Source organism: Nylanderia fulva, unplaced genomic scaffold (genome assembly GCF_048542155.1).
Source record: "Nylanderia fulva isolate GAGA-0341 unplaced genomic scaffold, ASM4854215v1 Scaffold26, whole genome shotgun sequence".
Taxonomy (NCBI): Eukaryota; Metazoa; Arthropoda; class Insecta; order Hymenoptera; family Formicidae; genus Nylanderia; species Nylanderia fulva.
In genome coordinates, this window is record NW_028190325.1 from 1,503,997 (window position 1) to 1,527,215 (window position 23,219).

Here is a 23,219-nt window from a genome sequence, read left to right on the forward strand (position 1 = left end):
CCACAGCGAGACCTCGGAACAGAAGGTTTAACTTGCGGGGTCGCACTTAGAGAATAACGAGCTGTATGTAAGCATGGTGCGTGCTCGTAAAAGCATGGCAATAAAATCAGCCAAGGTGCCCATCTGGTTGGGGCGTGAATCAGAGGCGTGGTAGAAAGTCTTCCAGTGCCACGATTGGTTAACGTTGAGCACCAGTGTATTCAAGAAGCAAGATTTGATCTCCCCTGTCGGCTTTCTCGTGCCGCTCGTACCCCAACCAGAGTATCGCCAGACAGGCCAGACTTACTTGATGTTGTAACTGGTGGGAGTTGCTTAGCCGTTAGTTACCCCAACGCTCCATCCCCGGGACGTTTAGTCACGATCAGCTCACCGATCGGTAGAGATCTGTCTCTTATTAATTTCGCAAAAGTAAGTGTACACGACCGTTCTATGTCACAGATCAGGTCAAATCGTTGAGAAATCGAGAAGAGATCAAGTCAATGGTTCCAATCAATGACCTTCAGCTCAAACAATGACCTAGGTGCTTGAAACTGAATGGCTGCGATGGGCTAGTCTGTCGCGTGTCGAATTTTCGATAGATAGATCATTTGTGCTTGCTTATATATACATTTTTTACATGATCGTCGGGTGAATCGCGGGACTAAGTGGAATAAGTAGAACGGAAGTTTTCATGGAAGATTCAGTGAAATACCCTAGTGAAATTTATCATTATCCGAAAGGACCGGAGTACCTCGTGGTGGCTCGACTCGGTTGAGATGGTTACGACAAACTTTCCGATGATGCGACCATGTTTCACTGGATATCCCTTTCAAGGTATGTTTTTCTTGTTGCTAGTTATCTAAAATTATTTGTAAACTTGAAATTTACGAGATGATTTTATATACGATCCAGATTATTTTACTTTATCTTTTATCTATCCACAAACATTGTTCAAGTAATATTTTTGTGTTTTTCTTGTTGCTAGTTATCTAAAATTATTTGTAAACTTGAAATTTACGAGATGATTTTATATACGATCCAGATTATTTTACTTTATCTTTTATCTATCCACAAACATTGTTCAAGTAATATTTTTGAATCTAAACAAGACTTCAAAAATCACGACTAATATATAATAAATTATCATGGATCCAATGGATCCGACTCAACTCAAAGTTGAATACAGTCGTGAATAGAAGTCAGATAGAGTCAACAAGTCGAATGCGTTAAAAATTCTTTCAGAAAAGAACCATTAGAGTTTCTAAATGAAACCTACAACGAATCCATCAGTTCAGGTTCTTATTCTATTCTGAACAAATTTGGCATCATGAAATTAAAGCTGATACAAACCAATTAGTTAAAGTGATGAAAATCCTTTTGGAGCAATCCTTTTGGAGTAATAAGTTATGCGGATTCTGCAAAAATCTGCGAGATATATTAATGTTACACTTTTTATCACGAAATCTTGTCCGATTTATTACAATTATTGTATCTGTTTTGAATTGACGTGAATATTTTATGAAACATTATTAAAAATGACATAAATTATAAAGTATTTTCCTCAAGACCAATAGTAGATGAAAAAAAGAAAACTATTTATCTCTTTTGATTTATTTTTCACACTTATTTATCATTTGCACAGCATCAGGTTTCTTTATCATCAATATTCTTTTGAAGAATTGATAATAATAATAATAATAATAATTATAAATATGTTTTATTATTGATACATATATCAATATTAAGCAAATTTTTATATAATTTGTCGAAATTTCTCATAAATAGAACCATGTGACATTTCTTTGTCAACTAGTCATAATACAGCTATTTTTAATATTATATTTTTACAATTGAATACTGTTATATTTATATATTTATTATATATTTTCTTCTGTCTATTTATAGACATTATTTATGTTTATTGTACTGTTTTCTTTGGTATTATTCGATCAATGTTGTTCAATTATCATTCAAATTTTCTGAGAAATATCATTATACAATATTATAAAATAATTAAAAATATTGCACTTTATATTTAAAAGTAATTGTGTTATAAAAATTTATTCTATAATAATTAAAGTAATTATACTTTTATACACATTTTTAATATTTGCTTTTTTAAAAATAATTAAGATTGTGAAAATGTGTTAGAAGTGATTTTCCTTGACTTTTTTTGTCGACTTATTTATTAGTCATAAATTTAACTTATAGTCAGGTCCAAATGGTGCTAAGTTTGCTAGAAAAAAGAATAAAATGAAAAGATCTCAGGTCAAAGAAAGTTTTCTATACAATTTTATGCTCCGAAGGATAGCTGTCAGTATATTTAATCATTGTCCGTTGTCATTCATAAATCCGATTTGTCAGTGTCGAAGGGCATGATGTTTTTGAGTGTAATTAGCATGAATAATTAGTTGCTTGATGATTTACCAGTTGGAAACTAGATGCGAAAGCCTGCATTCGCGGAAATCACGGTGGTAAATGATGGCGGGCGATTAGCAGTTCAGCGAATGCGCTTCCGTAAAATCACCGCAAAAAAAGTCTTCAATGATGGTCGTTAATTATTTTATCTTGGATAGAACGTAAGACCTCTTACTTCATAATTCTATCATTATAATGATTTATGAGTCGCGCTGCTGTTTTTTTTTTCTTTTGCGAAAAAACGAGGGTTTTATTCTCGTTTTTCAAAGCGTGATTTAAATTAAAATTAGAATTATTTGAAAAACATTGAGAACTTGGCGAGTTAATAGAGTCTCCGTAAACTCTCATTTGTCAATTACGAACGATCGATTAAATCACGAGTTATTTCGTAGAAACGAGAGCGATCGCCATCGGTGCACGCTTTTTCGGTGAACGTCGGTTGCACCCGCGGTGATGCATGGCTGCGATTATGCAACCGTATTCTTTGCGCAATCGAATAGCGGTTTCCTTTTTCCGCAAATGCTTTTTGCGAACTGGATTAGTCGAAGCCTGTTTACCTATCCTTTGTTTTACGCGACAAAGTGTTTTATCTGTCTTTTGTCTTACGCGGAAATGCGTTTAATTATAAACGAAAGCGTGCGACCATAACTTCGTCGCGTTTCTCTACGTCTTTCGACGATAAACGGCAGTGCCGATTATTTTCTTATTTTTTCCGAACTGGCATAAAATGTGAAAGTACAATAATGCATATTAACTTTCTTGTTACGAAAAATTACGATCGAATCATTTTATTGGAAATTAATTGCGTTTTGCTTACACAGATCTTTAAAGGGTATAACATTTTGCATCCGGATTAGAAAAGTGAAAGCTGCAAAATCAATCATCCGCTTCTATCTTGCAACAAGCTAAAATAATTCAACAATTAAAATAAAAGTATTAAAAATCACCAAGTTAATTTAATCTGCATCATTTGAATTAATCACTAACTCGAATAATATTTATGTCGTATCGATTATTAGCACAATGATTGCAGATGTATATATAATATTTATATTTTTGCTTTTAAGGAAACTTTAAGACAAAAATATATATCTAATCTTTATAATGAGATATTTCTCATTTTCTAATCTTTTTACGTATCTCCATACTCTATACGGATTATACGATTGTGTATATTATTTTCCGATTTTGACTTGCAATAATTATTAATTTATATTTTATTATTATTACAATTTGAAATCGAAATCTATTATCTCATTATATTGTCAATAATTTTAATGAATAAGAAATTGAGCAACGGATTAGGTTTTAAATATATTTTATTTAGCAATTAAATATACTTGCGTTTGAACACTTCCGCATTTATTAATGCTTTTGCAACCGTACATAATTTTTAATATTACAAGAAACTAAAATTTAAGTTGAACTCTTAAACGCGAAGACATACATAATGAAAAATAATAACAAGGTTACAAGAGACTATGTTTGTATATATATATATATATATATATATATATATATACATATATAAACTAAACAAAAATTTATTGTACATATTTCCGAAGATGAAAATTGTAAATAATTTATTTTTCTTGTTCATATGTCTCGTGTGATATTATTTCTTATTATGTTCGTAGAACAGTTAATTCAAATTTTAGTTTTTTATTGTATTATAAAAAAAGAAGCACTATAGTAAGTACACAAAATATATTTATTATTAAATAAATTATTTAAAACCTAATCTATTATTCATTGCGTATTTCATATATTTATCTATTATTCATATATTTGTATACATAGTCTAAATCTCACACTCTTGTCTATAGAAGAGTAAACTCTTTTATACATAACTTTTGCATACGATATACAAATCGACGTCACGTTTTACATAAGTGTGCACTCTTTTAGAATATTGATTTAAATAGATTTTTATAAATAAGTGATATATATATATATATATATATATATATATATATAATTATAATAAGTCGCTTACATTAACAATACACATAACGTGTCGTAACTCTAATAAATACTCGTAACAATAAGATATTGCCGTTTTATATGAAGGAAAAGGCTGATCGTCGTCTCGCCTGGATGATCGGATTTTTCGTTGAGCTGTCATTGAGATTCCCATTTTTTCGTCGATTATATCGGGTCTCGTAAGAGCGAGCGCGTTTTTCTTTAAACATCGAACGTGCTATTGCGCGTCTCTTTTTTGCCCATCTAATCGTACAGCTCATTCGTTATTACAGCAATTATTCTTGGCGATTGTGCTCTGAAACTCTGATGAGAGAGAAAGAGAATGCAGTTCGTATCTCAAAATATTGGCGCTCGAGAATGTGGAATAATTTTTAAACGCGATGAAAAATTAATTACAGTGCACATTATCTCTTTTAATTCACATAACGTACATCAATATATAATATACATCGCATATATTATTTCATACTTGTAAAATTTGCATTAAATATTCGCTGCGTCTTGAATCACCTTTCTCGGTGCCGGCAGTAAAAGTCGCAACAACTCTATTTCCTAGAGCCCGCACGTTCCTCTTTCTTTAGATCGGTAATCGAGATCGTCGTCGTCGTGTAACGCGAAATTAAATATAAGCTAAGCAAATTATACGCTATCATTGTTGTGCGTCGTAAAACCGCGCCGGGATTTATTGGATTTATCGATAGTTGCGGCGTTGTCGCTCTATCCGCGCTTATAATTCTCTTTCTCTCTCTCTCTCTCTCGCACACACTTTTCTTCGAGAGAAAGAGAGAAATAAGTCGAATCAAGCACGCAGTACAAGCGATAAATCCAGGTTGCCCTCTTTATACGCCGTCCAATAATCGCTGCCCCTTCCTCCTAACTCGGCCACTTCCGGTCGGTTCGGAAATCAAAACCGTCCGAAGGACGATTTCTCAATCTACGATCAGAATGAGAAGAAATGATGAGGGTAGAAATGATTTCGTAGAGAGTATAATAATTATTACTACGGTCGAATTAATATATGTAAAAAGTTTGTCAGCTTCGAGAAAACTATGAATGAAGCAAACTATTGCTTTTTGCAGAGTTAGGCTCGATACCGGGCCAGGGGCGCGTAAATCAGCTCGGCGGGGTCTTCATCAATGGACGTCCGTTACCTAATCACATCCGGCTCAAAATTGTCGAGATGGCCGCATCAGGGGTCAGACCTTGCGTTATATCGAGGTAGTGCAAAATAATATATTTCTGAAATCCTAAAATAAAATTCTAAAAATTTTGAGAAAAGTAGAGCCAGTAAATTTTTGAAATCCGGAAAGTAATTATTATTTTCCACTTTTCACAGGGTATTCAAAAAAAGGTGATACCAAATTTTAGAAATGTGTAATATTCGTAAAAGTAAACCAAAAAGTTTTAACAAGAGTATATAGTCCAAAAATTATTTATTCGAGTTATATACACACACATTCCTGTTATTACATAAAATCAATCTATAGTGAATCTACTGCTTTTGTAGGATTGCAATTTGCTCTATCATACATGAAATGAATAAAAATTAGTATAAAAATATATGTATAAAAATTAGTCATTTCTCAAACAACTCAAAAATTCGATAATTATTGTTTCAAAATTAAACAAAATAATGGTAATCGACCTTAGAAACTCGTAAGAGACGAGCGATTGCGTGTAAATAAATATATATCATACAATGCATACTTGAAATGAGAAATATTAGACTTTTTGGATTATGTTTACGAGTACTATACATACTCCTAAAATTTGGTACCACCTTTTTTGTACACCCTGTCTATGAATATGTTGTAAATTAATTTTGCTTATTGTGAAAAAAGAGAGAATTTTCATCGGAGATCTTTCTGTGAGAATAATTCTCTTCTTTCCACAATACTTTTCTAAAATAAAATAAAAACTCTGATCGAATGATTATCAGAATTGAATTAATCTATTATCTCATTGAGGACAGACAATTAAGAGTGTCCCATGGATGCGTATCGAAGATTCTAAACCGCTATCAGGAAACTGGTAGCATCAGACCTGGCGTCATCGGTGGAAGCAAACCCCGCGTGGCTACGCCAGAAGTGGAAGCAAGGATTGAAGAGTACAAGCGTGACAACCCGGGTATGTTTTCGTGGGAAATTAGAGATCGGCTTATCAAGGAGGGTATCTGTGACCGGACCAGCGCGCCGAGTGTGTCCGCGATTTCTCGACTACTCAGGGGTCGCGATCCCGAAGACGACGTCAAACTTGGCGACGGTGAGAGATTCCAAATAGCAGTCTTGCTATTTCGCTTCTTCGAAATTAAGAATTATTTGTAACGGGTTAGAATGCAATATAGAACGCGAATCGTTATTAATGTAGCAATTAACAAACAAATTTAGTGTTCAATAGCTGGATCTTTTTTAGTCGGATAAGGGGAAAAAATCATTATTTTATAATGTATATAGCTTTGCATAAATGTTTATCGATAAATTAATTAGACCTCTTCTTATTAGAAATCTTTGACAATGCGAATTGAAGTTAAAAATTTGTATGTTGTGTTACGGGTGTATTAGTTCCAAAATATTCTATGATACAAATATCTCTAATCTTTTCTACAAAATATTTTAATTGCGTATATGATGACGCTGATTTCTATTTTAAACTTAACCATCAAACAATTTATTCTTCGTATTACTATCGCGCGGTTACTACCCCGAGACAGATACTTCTTTCTTCGAAATTTCTCGAATCAACTAATGGCGGCGGCGAATTTCTCGAAGGGGAGAGTTCACCCTCTCTCGACTGGCCGAGTTTCTCTTCTCGCGGTTCGCGTCCTAACGGAGATTGATGATCGTCGAGCGAATCGGCGAATCAGTCCGAGTATCCTTGCACGGAATTGGATTATAACGACATCGGGGCTCGCATAAGCGGACCGTGGCCGCTCGTTACGCGACGCCTGTTAAAATTGAATCAGCCATTTCTTACGTTTTTTTTGTATGTACGCACCAAGTTTCTGCAGAGATACGCAAGATTTCACAAAAATGACATCGGGCGCTATTGCGACCGTAAAAGACAAGCACACAAGAAGCAAAGAAATTTTTGAAAAGAATGTCTTTTTAAATTTATCTCTCTACGTGTGAAAGTTTACTACCCCTTTAGAATACCCCTTTGGCATTGTTTGGAGTCGGCTATTTCTCAAACAAAAGCATTGTTGAAAAATATTGCAAAGACAGACGCCTTTTTATTGTGTAATATTATATTCCTTTAAAGTCTGCTGCAGCTTTTAACAAAACTTAGTGTGCAATTTGTTAACAATTTATTATCCAGAGTAATTTATTTTTACAAAATTTTCTGTAAGAAACTGCCTGCAAATATTCTCGCTAAAAGGATGAGGAGTTAAAGGATAAGCTCATAAACCGGTTGGCTCATTTTTCTTACCTTGCCATTAAACGACTACATACCGGTCTATTATTCTTTTACACAATATCTATATTCTATTAATCGTAATTTATAGTTTTTGTGACATTATTTATAGTTTTGCGATTACACTTGCCGAAGCAAATAAACACCCACCGTTGACCTATTTGAACCCACCGGAGTTTTAGAATACTAATATGAAGGCGATCTCGCGTAGCGAAGGGAAGTTCCTCTCTTGGAACGTTTCATCACCTGGCCCACACGGTGGCGGACCACCATGTGGGACCCACGCTCGCTCGAGTAACGGTATGAATGAGTAAATTAAATGCTCGCGTATTAATCGGCCGCTCCTGCGTTTCTCGGTCTCGGAAATTACCGGTTTCCCCGTCCATCAGATCGGCCTTTCCTCCGGTAGCCGGCACGGCTGGGCTCTGTAATTTTCTCGCCGCCCGGTACATGCCCACGTGTGTACGGGAGACCGCGCGCGAGATGTGGGCCTTATTCGCGTGTAAGAATCGATCGTCCTCGAGAAAATCGACGGCCGATGAAGGACGCGCGTCTACCGACTCGCCGCGCCGGATGAATCAGGATTCTTCGGCATTTTCGGCACGATCGTGGCGAGGTTGAAAGCGAGAAAAGCGTCGAAAATATTATTTCCGACATTTTTTATATGCATGCCGATGAATAGAACATTTTTTTATAATAAATTGATATTAAAAAGATTTAGCAAAAATAGATACATATTTAAAAAATTATAAAATAAAATATATATTAATTCGATAAGTAAAAACCTCATTAAGCTTTTGGGCCTTTTAAACACGTCAAGTATAAATTTTGTGCACAAATACGAAGCAGATTTAAATGCAACAAATATGTTTAATTTTTATGATAATGACATATTGAGCGGAATATAAATTTTGAAATTTTTTGTAATTAATTGAGATAATGCAGAGTTCACACTAAAAAGAATCTACTGCTTTAGATCACTATAGAAAATGATAGATGTTAATAAATGAATGCCATCCCTTGCAAAAAAATCTAAAAATCTAAATAAATGAGCACTATTTAATGGCTATTTACGGCGCCTAACACGTTTTAGAAAAATTCTCACGGAATCCAAATTGGCGCCTCGGCGAGGTAGGAGAGAGAGGAAAGGTTTGCTTCTCACATGACAAGACAAATGAAATGTGTATTAACGTAGATCTTTTCTATGGTCTGAGAAACCTCAAGTCGGCAAAGATAAAAGGGATCATGTAGTTAGAAAGAGAGGAAGGAGGATTCATGCGTCTGTAAATCGATCGTTCTGACGGTCGGGCGCTTGTCGAAAAAAATAAAGAAACCAGGGCAAAAATAACACACGACCTAGCAGAGGGGTGAGAAACGAAAAGGGACACCATCTATTAAATACTCGCGCGCGAAGTGTACGAGTCGAATTACCAGAGCTGTCGAGATGAAGTGACGCCTTTGTTTGGCAAACGTGTCGGATTGTTTTTCTCGCATCATGTGAAACGTGTCACATGGTATAAGTTGAGGGACCAATTGGACGGGAAAAGTAAATGATTAATTTCGCGTATTATTACACGGCCTAATCGGTGTATTCCGTTTATTAAAATAAATGTGAATTGCTTGAAATAATTAAAAAATACAAATTGACACATTTTAAAAATGTGTGTGTAAAATGCATGCGAATAAATTGAATAAAACGTCAATCTTACTATGCAATTTTATCATTCGATTTATCTCGAGATAGGTCTTCAAGTTTTTTTCTTTATTAATTTTCACACTCTCTTACGATTACTTGCTAAGTCTTCAGTGTGAAATCTTTGGGCAAAGAAGAAATTTTCAAATTTGTTTCTTTCTTGTTGCACGTTTATATAATTTCACATTTCTGACTGCAATATCTATTTGATCATGCAATCTTCTTTTTTTTAGAGAACATTCTTCAGGCGAATCATATCGACCTAATAACTGATCTCAAGATCATCGCGGCAAGGATGGCGTTAAATTATGTGAATATGCATATGAATTAATCTTATTCGATAGAGATAAGTTTTTCGCAGGATTTTTACGTTGCAAGTTTTTATCGATGTTGCGCGTAAATCCAGGCGAATCTCAAAAATCAGAGAAGAAATTATATACTTCGCGAAGCTAAGCGTCCACAGCCCGACTGGGGTTTCTCGAAGTTTTCGGAACCGGGTATTAGCCGCGGAATAAATAATTGCCAGGTTCGTGCGACCGGTACTAGAACGTAAATACGTCATCACACGCAGCACTTTCATTTGCATTTAAAAGGAACATTTCCCCATTACCATAAAACATATTTACGCCTTTGTCACAAAAATACTATTTTTATAAAACGTCATAGAAAAATAATGTACCTGTACAAAAAAGTTTTTAACAGATGAAAAATATAAGAATACACTATTGTAAGTCGTAGTCTTTAAAACCGGAAATTCTCGAACGTCTACCTGTATCAGAGAGGTCTAGCCGCGTTCGCCATTTTCGCCTTCGTATTTTGGAAGAAAGTAATTACTCATCTACTTACCTACGAACTCCTGCGGCGGCATAGTTATTGTCGAGGCTATTTCTGATCGCACGTGAACGTGGTACGATCAAGCCTGCTGGGCCACCGTCGTCCGTACTATTTTCATCCGCATGCGGATAGGTGTCGGTGGATTTGTGAAACTTGATGAGAGAGAGAGAGAGAAAGAAAAAAAATGAAATAATCCGATGGTGGAGAGAAAAGGAATACGACGACGGGCCGGGAATAGAGCGCGTGTCGAATTTGCATTAACGCGGCCCGTCGCGGCGTCAGGCGTCGTCGCCCGATTAGTCGCGGACTCGAACTCCCGAAAACACGACGACGTGCATCGCGACGGATCGCGGGTCCGCACGCGGAAACAAAAAGTTCCTCCCCCGTCTTGTCTTGGGCTTCGTCTGCGTGTCACGTGCTCATCGCATCAAGTTCCTCGCGATGAAAGGAAATGGCAAAGGAATGCCTATTTTCAGAACTTAAGTCGGACGCATTCTACAATGCGCGCGCTGCAATTTAAGAAAATATCTCGTATTTTTGTGCTATAAAAATGTAATATAAAAATATACAGTTTTTTTATCGTATATTTCTTCCGATAAATTAATCAAATAATTTTTGAAATTAATTGAATTAAGCTATGCTTTAATGCATATTTTGTTCTCCGTTACTTGCAATCAAACGGCGCAGTCACCTGCATTTTCGTAAATATAGCTTCTCATCAATGGTTCGCAGTTTTGTTTTTGGAGAATCAAATCCATATCGCGCGCCAACGTTAAAAAGCACCGCGTGAATTAGGGACCAGGTGCTTATTTCACACTTGATTTAGGATCAACGTGTTTACACCCGATCTCCCTCGACCCACCTACCTTTCCCTCCCACTGCTGCTGGTCGTTTTTATTGAACGAGGCGAACTGCGTTTTGTCACTCGTACATCACGTCACGTATAATTGTTTTATGAGATTTCTTTGTCGCTCGAAAGCTAATCACTGACAATGAGTGTTTCGTAATTATTTCATGGCCTAATCGCGCAATCTTCTCATTGACCTTGAGCTCGGTAAAACTACAGCATCGTATTGTTTGAGGAAGTTTCTAATCGTAGCAAACAATGAGCAAATCGTATTGTAAATTAAAATAAAAAATAAAGTTATATTTATTAACAATTCTTTCAAAAGGAGAGCACATATGAAATATATGAAGGATATATATATATATATATATATATATATATATATATATATATCCTTCATATATATATATATATGTGTAGGATATATTATATACAGAATATCTCATTTTAATCTCTTTTTCTACACGATTATATCTCTCAAATAATTTTTTATTTGAAAACATATTTTAGATAAACTTTATTCTAGTTCAGAAGGGACAACTTACGATGAGCAAATATTTTTAATTAAACTTTTTTTTGGCTAAACGTAACTCATTTCGTAAAATGAGTTTCTTAATTTATAATATGTAGGTCTTCCAAACTTATTTAAAGTTATTCAAAATTTACCTTAACTAAACGAGTACATTTTTCAACTCGTTAGAAATTTATTAACATTGTGAACAAATAATGTCCGGCATCCCTCTTTACAAACACGACATACTTAGTATTAGAATAGACACAATTTTTTTGAGACAATTAGTGTAATTCTGACTTCTGACTAATTACTTGCGCTTTAGTCCTGTAGTGATTGAATTTGTATTGACAGAATTATACCATTAAAAATTTTCGATATAATTTTGAGGATATCAGCAAAATTATTGCAAAGTTGCACGATTATATCATAAAAAAGATTTCCAATCGGCCGCTGGATTTCGTGATCATTTTCAACTGTAAACTCCGTATTCAGTAAAGATGTCTTATTGTAGTACTGTAACAAAAATCTATATTTATTTATTTATTTATTTATTCAGTAATGCAAAATTTTTTCAGGGAAAACGAGTTCCGGATCCGATTGTGACAGCGAACCGGGACTTCAATTGAAGAGAAAACAACGTCGGAGCAGGACGACCTTCACGGCCCACCAGTTGGACGAGTTGGAACGAGCCTTCGAGAGAACTCAATATCCCGACATTTACACTAGAGAGGAACTTGCCCAAAGGACCAAGCTGTCGGAGGCTAGAATTCAAGTGTGGTTCAGCAATAGAAGAGCTAGATTGAGAAAACATATTTCTTCGACCTCAACTGGATTTGTTAGTTCCGTGGCATATCCGGCTCCCTCGTACGTTCTTCATTCGTCAGCGCCACCTCATCCGCATCCTGGAGCGACGGTGCCACCGGGTCATCCTCATGGGCAGAGTCTGTCCGATGCAGCGTTCGCTTCCAGTCAAGGTAAGCTTAAATATAATAGTGATTGTTTTGTCTCAATAACACGGAAGTTTCAACTAAAATATTTAACATACATTTACACGCAGATTTATAAAAAAAAGATTAGAAAATATTTTTACAAGGCCTTTAAATATCAATACATTTTTCGTCTTAATTTGACTTGGCAGTAAAAAATATGATAAAGGCGTGACATAATTACTATATGCTTTAAATTCTATGTAAGTTCCAGAATTGTACTCATCCCATCACGCACCAATGTCTCATCAATTGGCGACGGATTCTGCGGCGCGGCTTACTTCGTCCATCGGCTCGACTCCGGCTTACAGTTTCCCGGCCACAGTTACTTATCCTAGCCCGATGCTTCCGTCGACCACATCCACGACGACTCACATGGCTCATCAGGCGACCTCCACTTCATCCAGCTATCAGCAAACAAGCGGTCATCAGCTGCCAGCCCCGAGTCCTCTCATCACTATGATGGGACCGAATTCTGGCAACTCGAACTCCGCTTCTGATCAATTGACCTCGTCGGAGCTGCCAATCAGTTCGGTTTCACCCGCCCAACAGCAACAGCAGCAGCAACAACAACAACAACAGCAGCAGCAGCAACAAGCGCAACAACAGACCAGTCATGGAGCAACACCGACGTCATGGAATCTTGCGATCACCGCTAACAGCGGTAGAGTGAATCTCCCGAGTCCGCCATCCAATTTACAGCAACCTCACACTTATGGTACTTTCACCAGTCATTATACGGCGCAGAACTTTCAACCGCCCAGGCCTGCGCCGCAATACTGGTACTGAGAAGTGTGAAAACGAATTTTGCATGAGACGGGCGTGACTTTGAGAGTGCGACCAAATCAGACCACAAAGAAGTAAGTCCCTCCAGAAAGCTTTGATATTTCAAAATTTATTTTTCAAAGATATCTGTGAGCTCAAAATTATAGGACATGATGTGCATCTTATTTGACAGTTCTGATTTTGATTTTGGCGACTATTTTCAAAATTAGGTCAAAATTACATCAAATTCTTAAAATGAAATTTCTTAATTGCATATTTTTATAACTGCTCAAGATTTAAAAACAAATGTAATTAAACAAATAGCATTTAAATTTTCTTTCGTTAAGAATTTTCCAAACTACTGAATTACTTGAATCATCGAATTTGCGGTACCGTCGGTATTTTTTAATCAAGGTGTACCACGCAAAAGCTAGAAGGTCGGATGTACATCTTTGTGTATATATATATACATGTGTGTGTGTGTGTCATAAAAAAATCAAGAATCCGTAGTTTGTTACTGCTACTGATATTTATTATTTAATGACACATACTAAGCAAGCGTCGGAAACAATAAAATTCAGTTTTCAATAGTCTGATTTATTGTTAATCAGAAAGAGAGAAAGAGAACGTAAACGAGATGTCTGCACATGCAAAATAATATACAGTGCACTTAATAAACATTTATGTAATACTGCTCGAACATAGAGCAGAAAATTACAAAATGATTATAAGTCCTTAATTTATTTAAAAATAAGTCGCACGAGAGAATGACAAAGTTCGTAATAAGATTAATATTATTTAATACTCGAACGGTCGAGTCGCCGGTCGCACGAGTGTGATAATTGGCAAAGAAGTTCGAAATCGAATAAAATATACTGACAGAAGATCTTAGTTCGAACTCTAATACTGATACAAGTTCTTGCAAAATCAAGGAGTTCGATTATTTAGGGATGTGACACTCAATTCATAAAGTACATACCCTATTATACATATAAAATGACAAAAATTCAATTTGTTAGAGAGATTACAAGTGATACAATATTTGTAATTGCATTTCTTGGTAAAAAAAAACCGCGATCATTCGATTCCAGCATCCACAACATAATTTCTGACGCAATAATCCCGACTATGACAAGCGCGAGCTTACATATATCATGACAAAATTATAGATCACACATACATAAAAAAATTACTGAGATGCGTGCCGGTTTGTTTGTATCTTACGCTCATGATAAATCTCAAAGAGACTGAAATTCGATATCTTATCTAGTAAACTGACTATTTAATTAAATTGACAATTTTGCAATATCAATCGCTCACATAAGACCGATTGCCCTACTTAATTTAAAATCATTATTATCGATAATGTCGAAAGTACCAAAAATCACCGAAATAAAGAAGAGAAACAAAGAAAGAAGACACAAAAACCAGAATAAATAAAAAAAAAAGTATTAAGAGAGAAATCACAGAAAAATCAAGATTTTCAACTAGATAGCTTGTGTATGGATATATGCCCATCTCGTGTTAGTTGATGCGAGACGCTCTTTTTATCATGTCTCTCAATTACTTATAATAATTTACATTAGACTTTAGATAGGTTTAGTTATGAAATTTTTAAAAATAATTTAGGAATAAAGGATAATATAATACTAGAATAATATGTAGGTTAATGAATAATAATAATTAGCGAATACAAATTAAAGGGGAAAGTGCACTCTCCTTGAGAAAACGTGAAATGATGACTAAATAACTAAAATATTCAAAATTTTTTTTATTATTTAACAAAAAAAAATAATTTCCCAAATATTTTAAGCTATATAAAACAGTTTCTAAATATATCTAAGTGCCTCAAAAAATGTTAACATATTCATACATGCAGTTCTAAAGTAATAAGTTGGTTTAACCAATATAAGAAGTGATAAAATCTTTAGCTTTTTAAAACACTGTTTTATATGTATAATCGTGTTTTTTTTTTTTTACATATCTTTTTCTTAAAAATCACACATCCAATTATTAATTTTTTTTAAAACTCTGTTCAGAAATGAACAAACGATGATTTTATCGTTCAGTCTAAAGAAATTTTAATATTTTTAAACATTACGAAAATTTTCAAAAAAATTAACTTTATTTAAACTATAATAAAAATTCAGAAAGAGAACTTACTTGTAGATTTATATATTAGCTTTCTTTGAATATATTACGATTTGGCGATATTACGATTATTATTTCATTATCAAATCTCGAGTTTGTGTGTCGATACATTTTCTTATATAAAATTTACATAAAAATCAATATTTGACGTTATATGTTAACATAACGGTGATACATATACTAGGTATGCATAAATCTTTAATCTCTTTTACAATTTGTTTTATGTTTACAGTGCAACCAAAAACATAGGTTTTAAACTGTATATACTTTAAAATTCTGTTTTATAATATGATATAATTAACATAATTATTTTATCGTGATTTCTTTTATATAGGTGTTATAAGAAAGTTTTTTTTATAAAAAAACATTCAAAATTTTTAAAAATATATTTTCTAAACTTTTCTTTTTTGAATAATATTTTAAGCAATTCTAATTTTCAATTAAATTGTATAAATATTTTCAAAGAGAAAGTTTTAATGCCTATCAAATGTACGTTCAAACAATAAAATAATCTGAAAAAATAAAATCGAAAAGGATCGTATTACTTAGAGCAACTGTCAAGTACATTCAATATTGTTACAAGCAATATTTTATAATATCTGTAAGAAAAAACATATTTCGAATATTACTTATATAAATAATTTAAATATTAATTTTAAAAATAGATATTTTACATGAGTATTTTCAAAAAATATATTATATATATATATATATATATATATATATATATATATATATATATTACTTCTATTAGCGTTCTGCTCTATTTCGAATAACTTTCGTAAATAATATTCATACTTGAATGATTATTTTGCATAATACAATTCTTTTCGGTTGTTTTTTATATTGTATTTAAAATATTTTTATTATTAAAACAATAAATATAAATATTTATTATTTTAATAAATAATAATATTTTAATAATTTTATAGTTAATAATGTTTTAAATTTAAGTTTTTTTATCTTTTGATTTCAATTTAAGCAAGCGAGAATAATTTTGTCCTTTCTATGCATGTATCTTTAATTAAATAATTAAGTCAAATAAGTTAATTAATGATTTTGTATTCAGTACGGCAAAATAAGCATGTTACAAGGAAAAAGCCAGGAAATTCAAAAACTTTTTTAGTCTAAATTTTGGTGTTTGTTGTGATACATGTAATAAAGAAGTAAACGATGAATTGCTATATTTTCGGAATATAAGTATAATATAAATATAGTAATAGTGATTTTTAAATTACAAGTAATTTTTTTTATTACATATGTTATTAAATTGTTTCTGATAGATAATCATTTGTAATAAAGTTTAGAAACCAATTATTATTTAGTCTCATTTGTGCACATCCCTCTTTTTATGTTTGTTTTTTTCTTATATATAATTGGAGCGAATTTTTTCTATTTTTTATATATTTGAAATAAACTGGTTATAAAAGCCAAACACGGATGTTGGTGCATTAGTTATAGCGAAAATTAATTTTTGCTAGAATTAGATAACTGCATGAGGCATGAATTTTATTTGGGTGGCGACTGACAAGACTTACATAGGAATTATATTTATTCTCAATACGAGATTTTTAATTCTTATATTATCCTCTGATATCTCTATGTTACTCCCATAAAAATATGTAGGCGAGTAATAAAATATCGGTCCGAAGTCGCTGAATCGAGTAACGAATCCCAGTCTTTTGCTTACCAGGCGACTGCTCTTACCACTGACAATGAACTTTTATTTTTTAATTTTGCCGATATATTTATACATAAATATATAATATAAAATTGAAAAATAGAATTAGAAACTCGTTCCAATTATAAGAAAAAATATATAAACAGTAAAAATTTTATTACTAAGGTTCTCATTTTAAAATAGAAATTTAAATTACAATGAGTTAGAAAAAATCAGATGATAATGCGTCAGCTTCAAGGATAGTTATTTTTTATGATTAGTAGTGCACAAAGCGCTCTTGGTTCCGATATAAAGTAATTAAATTAAATTAAATGTCAATAATTTGAAATTTTTATTGTAATAAATCCCTCCGGTACTCCATTTAAAGAAACATAGACAAGAAAAATATGAGATTTATGTTACGAGTGTCTAGGCTCATGCTCATGGCACTCTTGACTAATCTTGACATATTCGTGACAATCATTCGCGGTAGAAGCATTAATGCATCTGTGTATTTGCATCTTTTTCGGTCCAATAATAATGCTTGAAAAAATGATATTTGCAATAAAATGATAGTGCATGCAATAAAAATTAATATCAGATTTATGAAAATCAATAAGATGACAGATCGATATACATGTAAGAGTAATTACAAGCCTGAGCGTACCAATTTTACGCGATATTATTAACCAATTTTGATCATTTATATTTATTACTTAAAAAAATCTAATGTGTCCTTGACATTTTTATATTTAAGATTTTCGACTCTATTTTATCTCTAGAATATACTATTAATATATTATATGATGATTGTGAGATACACTGCATGTACATATATATATGTATATATTTGATATAATTAAAACTTAAATAAAAACTTAAGTAATACTTGTAATATTAATTTCCTGTTTAATTATTGATTTTTAATAGTTTTGTATAGGAGAAAAGAAAAATATATTAAGGAAAAAAAATACTAATAATATGTTAAATTATAAAAAAAAGAAATTTTTTTTTAAATTTTGATAAGAATTATCTGTATCTATCTACTTTACCTATATTGTACATTAATTATTATTTAAAAACATTAATATATAATACTCAGTTACATTGAAATATTAATTTAAGCGCTTTCATAAATATGAACATATTATATTTTGATTTCATTATAAAACCATTAAATTTAATTTGTATTGCTAAAGAAGTAAAAATATATTTCTTTGTAATTATTTGATTGTTAGAAATTGTTTATGTAATTTTTTCCTCGCGTATCTCGATTGTAATATATCCTATGAGCCGTTTGTTAGCTTCTCTTTTGGCGCTCTAGAGGGACATAGAAACTGGATTCCAATTTCTTTATCTATTCTAATATGTTTAATAATTATTATTAATTTATTTCTGAAAAATATCTATGTCAGCTGCAATTTTATCATGAACACAAAAATATTGTGTAATGTTTATCATTAGTTATTTTATTCGTTTTGCATGTACTATCGTCGATCAATTTTCAACTTTGCCTCTACAGATTTCTTCTATCTGCATTTTCGTCTTCTCTTTTGTTTTATTTGATATGCAAAAAACATTTATATATGGTAAAGGGATACTATGCAGTAAAAATAAATGGTCTTTGTCTTGGGTTACCATCGTTAGATAAACTGCACGACGATGTACCCGAACGAGATAGAGATGAAAGTGATGGTGAATGGCCTGAGGAAGCTTCTGTACTTGGTGGAATATATATTATAACTCTGCAAGCATCGAAGAGTTGCGAATTATTTTGAATTGTTCAGCAATTGTTGTTACGTTATTAAAAGTATCTGACTATGATTTATCTTTTCGTACCTACATATCTTACACATTTATTCACGTATACCTAATATTTATTATACCACATATGCCTATACTTAACAGCTTAGTATTAATAAGTGAAGAAGTAACTTCACTATGCGATGTTTTCCAGCTCTTGTGTCTTTATAAATACTGTTGTAAAAAAAGCATTCCGTAATCGAGAGTAAGTCATTATTAATAAATATGATTATATTTAAATATGATAATTATACTTTATTATATTATTCTATTACTTTGTTATTAGAAGTCGAACTTTGCGATCAAGATAAAATAAGCGATCATCTGCACTTCTGTAAATATGCACGTACAATTTTATATATTTACTTATTATTAATTATTTAATGTAATAATAAGATAAACAAGGAATAGACACAAATAAAATCATTTTAATTGTATTATTGCTTGTATCTCAAGAGTTATTCCTTGTCAAAGTAAAAATAGATATATGCAAATTTTGAGAAAACGTACATGTATTTTTTCGTACAATTTTAATATAACATAATGATACTATCTTTTTAAGATTTCTTTGAAAGCTTTTCTTCTTTGTGCTGTTTTGAAAAGATTTGTTGCTAAAAGTATGGAATATTATATAGAATTTTACTTTAAGATTCCGTACAAATAAGTCTCCTCATCTTTGTCATACTGTCGGTTTTAATGTATTGCAAATTCACACTTTCGTCACGTGAATTACTGTGAAAATCTAACTAAATATGAGAGTCACTTTACGGTATCGTCATTCCAAATGAATAAACACGATTCTCACTCGTAGCGCTACATATTACATATATATATATATATATATATATATATATATATATAGCATCAAGTGCCAAACAATCAGTTTTGGTGCGCGCACTCATAAAAAAAAGTGACAAGGCATTACGAGATACTTTGGAGGCGATGCATGTTTTTATCAGTATTAATGCCGATAGCGATGAATCGTGTCAAAAGATATGTTCAATTCCTCTGCAGTGTTTTAACATAAACGATACTTGTATTTCTAGCAAACAAAATTTGTTATCAGCAATCAGCATACAACAAATTCATCATTGCAGATTCGTTCATCGATAATTAAAGTGAGTTCTTAATGGATTTGTGAAAAGAGCGACATATTGCTAATTAATAGATTGTTAAGGAAGAACATTCTAAATTTTAGGAAGAAAAACTTTCCAGTTCCAGTCAATTTTAAAATCAGTGTGTAAGAGGTGATTTCGTTTTTGCACTGCATCGACAATTCGACTGTATTGACTGCCCAAAAAAGACTCAAAAATGTTTTCTCCTGCAGACGAAAGCCGTCGTTTCATTCAGGTAGGTCCAGACACTTTTCGAATTCTATTACCTTGCTTGTGAATGCTTCTTATCGGAAATCTTATTCTAGTCTAATGCTGTGTATTTATATCAAAAGACTTACTTATAAATATTCCAATTTATGTGTAATTATTGATTAAAATTAAGATCATAATGTTTCTTTATAAATTGAAGTTTTTCGTAAAAAAACGATATTAATCCCAAGTTTATTTTTAATTAATCCGAAGCTTAATGTATTATTGTAATTCTTAATTTCTATTTACAATTTTAAGTGTAATGCGTTCTGTGTATTCAGGTATCTTATAAATTTCCAAATATTATCTGTATTTATGCATACCATTATTAATTATTAATTTATACTACTAGTTAAATCGCTATAATTAATTTTAGAGCAATAAATAAGTACTGAAGAATAGAACTTAAAAACTTCAAATCCAATCTATAAAATTACAATTGACTTTGACCTTATCCGCTTTATTAATTGAATTGATTATATTACGAAATGATAAAGTCTTAGTCGCAAGATAATGATAAAATGACAACACAATTATCTGAGAAAATCAATTTCAGTTTCTATCTTAATTCGAGTATGCAATGATTCAGAACACGTTGCAAAAATTGTATTGCCCGACTTTTTTATCGTGCCAGAAAATTAAGAAACTTCAACTGCGTCTCTTTGAATATCACATTGTCGGTCAGTCTTGGAAATCGTTTCGTCCTCGCGATCTAGTTATGACTTTATGTCTGTTAATCTCCTTTACGCAAGCGTGCTAAGAGTTCCATGATAACATATGTTCGGCTCTGTCGTCTTTAATCGTTTCTAATTCATAAGAGCGCGCATCTGATGACCTGCGACATCGATACCCAACATCATTGGGCTTACAATTAAACACGCTTCGACCCTGGACATGCATTCTAATATTTCTTTGCCACAATCATTGTCATTGCTGTCATTATTAAAATTTATTTTCAATTATAAAAAAGACAAAAAAAGATTAAGAATTTTTTTATTCTGAAATACATATACAATAATTATTTTCTAAATTTATTTATTATTGATTAAATATATAATATGTATATGTTCTTAAATATTTACATATATATATGTATATATATTGTATATTTTTTTAAATATATGTATATATAATATTTTATAGTATATATAATATTATATATATACTATATCATAGAAAAAAATAATTTTGCTGTTACCAAAACGTCATTATATTGTATATTTGATGCGACAGCAATTAAATTTTGGTGTTATAATTTTTTTTTAAACCTATTTAATTGACAAGATAAAAAACTTTGCTGAGTTAATTTGTTTATATAAATATTAATTTGCTGTTAAAGAAAACTAGTCTAGCTAATGTATTTTACTACTATAGTAAAATTATCATTACTGATACAAATAAAAACAGTTAATAATAATAACAGTTTATTTATAGCAATATAATTTGCAGAATTAGCAAACAATATATATTTTTAGCAAACAAAATTAGTAAACCATAACAAATCTCTTCGCTGTCCATATGATATTAATGAAATATGCTATTAAAACATAAAATATGCTGCGTGATAGCAGTCTTTTTTCTATATATGTATATTATGTGTATATATATCCAGTTTTATGTAAAACGATATTAAATATTTAAAAAATCAAAAAATACGCGTACACATTAAGATTACAAGTTGTTTAGATAATGAATTTTACTTTCTTAAAATATTCTACAGATATACAGATATTATAGATATATTTGTATATAAAAATTTTATATAAAATTATAAATATATTTTTTGGAGTTTATTTGTAATATTTGCTACGTTAAATCGGGTTTATTTGTAGTATCTGATGCGCTAACTCATCAATAAAAACTAATAAAGTGCGACGACAATCATTTTAATTCAACATTTTGTCAACGAATTAATTGAATTCAGGAAAACAAATAGAAGAAAACAATACTCTTATTAAATTCATCTACAAAAATCTTATATGCAACAAAAATATTATTCTTGATATGACAATCCCTATTTGACAAAGTAATGACGCGTTATTACTATGTTTGTAAGTATATTCAACTTTGTTGTGCAAGGATTGGCATTATTTGTTTATATGAGACTGTGATATATTGTCGTGTTGTTTTCTTGCAAGAAAATGACCCTAATTGCCTTAATCAAAACCAGTATCGAGTCTATTGTTTTGAGTACCCGGAGCAATATTATTATATAAAATTATGCATTAACGTAGAAAATAAAAAAATAATATTTTTATCTTTTTAAACTAAATATGAATAAACTGAGGACTTTTCATTTAAATTGCCCACACATGCAAGAGAATGGCTTTTAATTGTGATAAATAATTTTCACATAAGTACATATAATTTCACATAAGTACATATAATTTTACTAATATAAAATACATTTTTTAATGAGTATCTTTAGGAATCCAATATAATATATTATAAGAAATTACGCAAATGTATATCGGGAAAACCGGAACGGATTTACGAGTGACAATATAAATTTGTAGTACAGAATTTATTGATCAAATCATGAAGTCAAACTAAAGTTCGTTGACTATTAATTAGCCTTTCACTCTGGTTCCAATGGTGAAATAAAACAGGTGTTGCGGATTAAATATTCATGTATAATCCTATGTATCGATAAATAAATATTTAATCTTTTCTTGTATAAAACTTTAAATCTATATTTCCAAACATTTCTTGCACAATGTATTATTCTCCTGTCTTTATCTATAATAATTATAATTAGATTATATTTTCCTTTCTTTCTATCTATCAGAACAATGTTGAAACGTGACAATT

At 31.6% G+C, this 23,219-nt stretch overlaps 1 protein-coding gene across 1 annotated transcript; it reads left to right on the forward strand.

Moving 5' to 3' along the window:
* Positions 1-373: 373 nt before the first annotated feature.
* Positions 374-15,340, forward strand: LOC114938995 (protein gooseberry). Its single transcript, XM_029313208.2, has 5 exons — positions 374-813; positions 5,460-5,598; positions 6,353-6,642; positions 12,255-12,653; positions 12,874-15,340. The coding sequence occupies exons 1-5, from the start codon at positions 756-758 to the stop codon at positions 13,452-13,454; spliced, it is 1,467 nt and encodes a 488-aa protein (XP_029169041.1). The 5' UTR covers positions 374-755; the 3' UTR covers positions 13,455-15,340.
* Positions 15,341-23,219: the final 7,879 nt, after the last annotated feature.

What these genes read in the sequence shown, in the direction of transcription:
- LOC114938995 (XM_029313208.2), top strand. Translation starts at nt 756, where the DNA reads ATGGTTACGACAAACTTTCCGATGATGCGACCATGTTTCACTGGATAT. An exon ending in AGACCTTGCGTTATATCGAG is followed by an intron (nt 5,599 to 6,352) that starts GTAGTGCAAAAT and finishes CATTGAGGACAG; the next exon opens with ACAATTAAGAGTGTCCCATG. An exon ending in AGCGTTCGCTTCCAGTCAAG is followed by an intron (nt 12,654 to 12,873) that starts GTAAGCTTAAAT and finishes ATTCTATGTAAG; the next exon opens with TTCCAGAATTGTACTCATCC.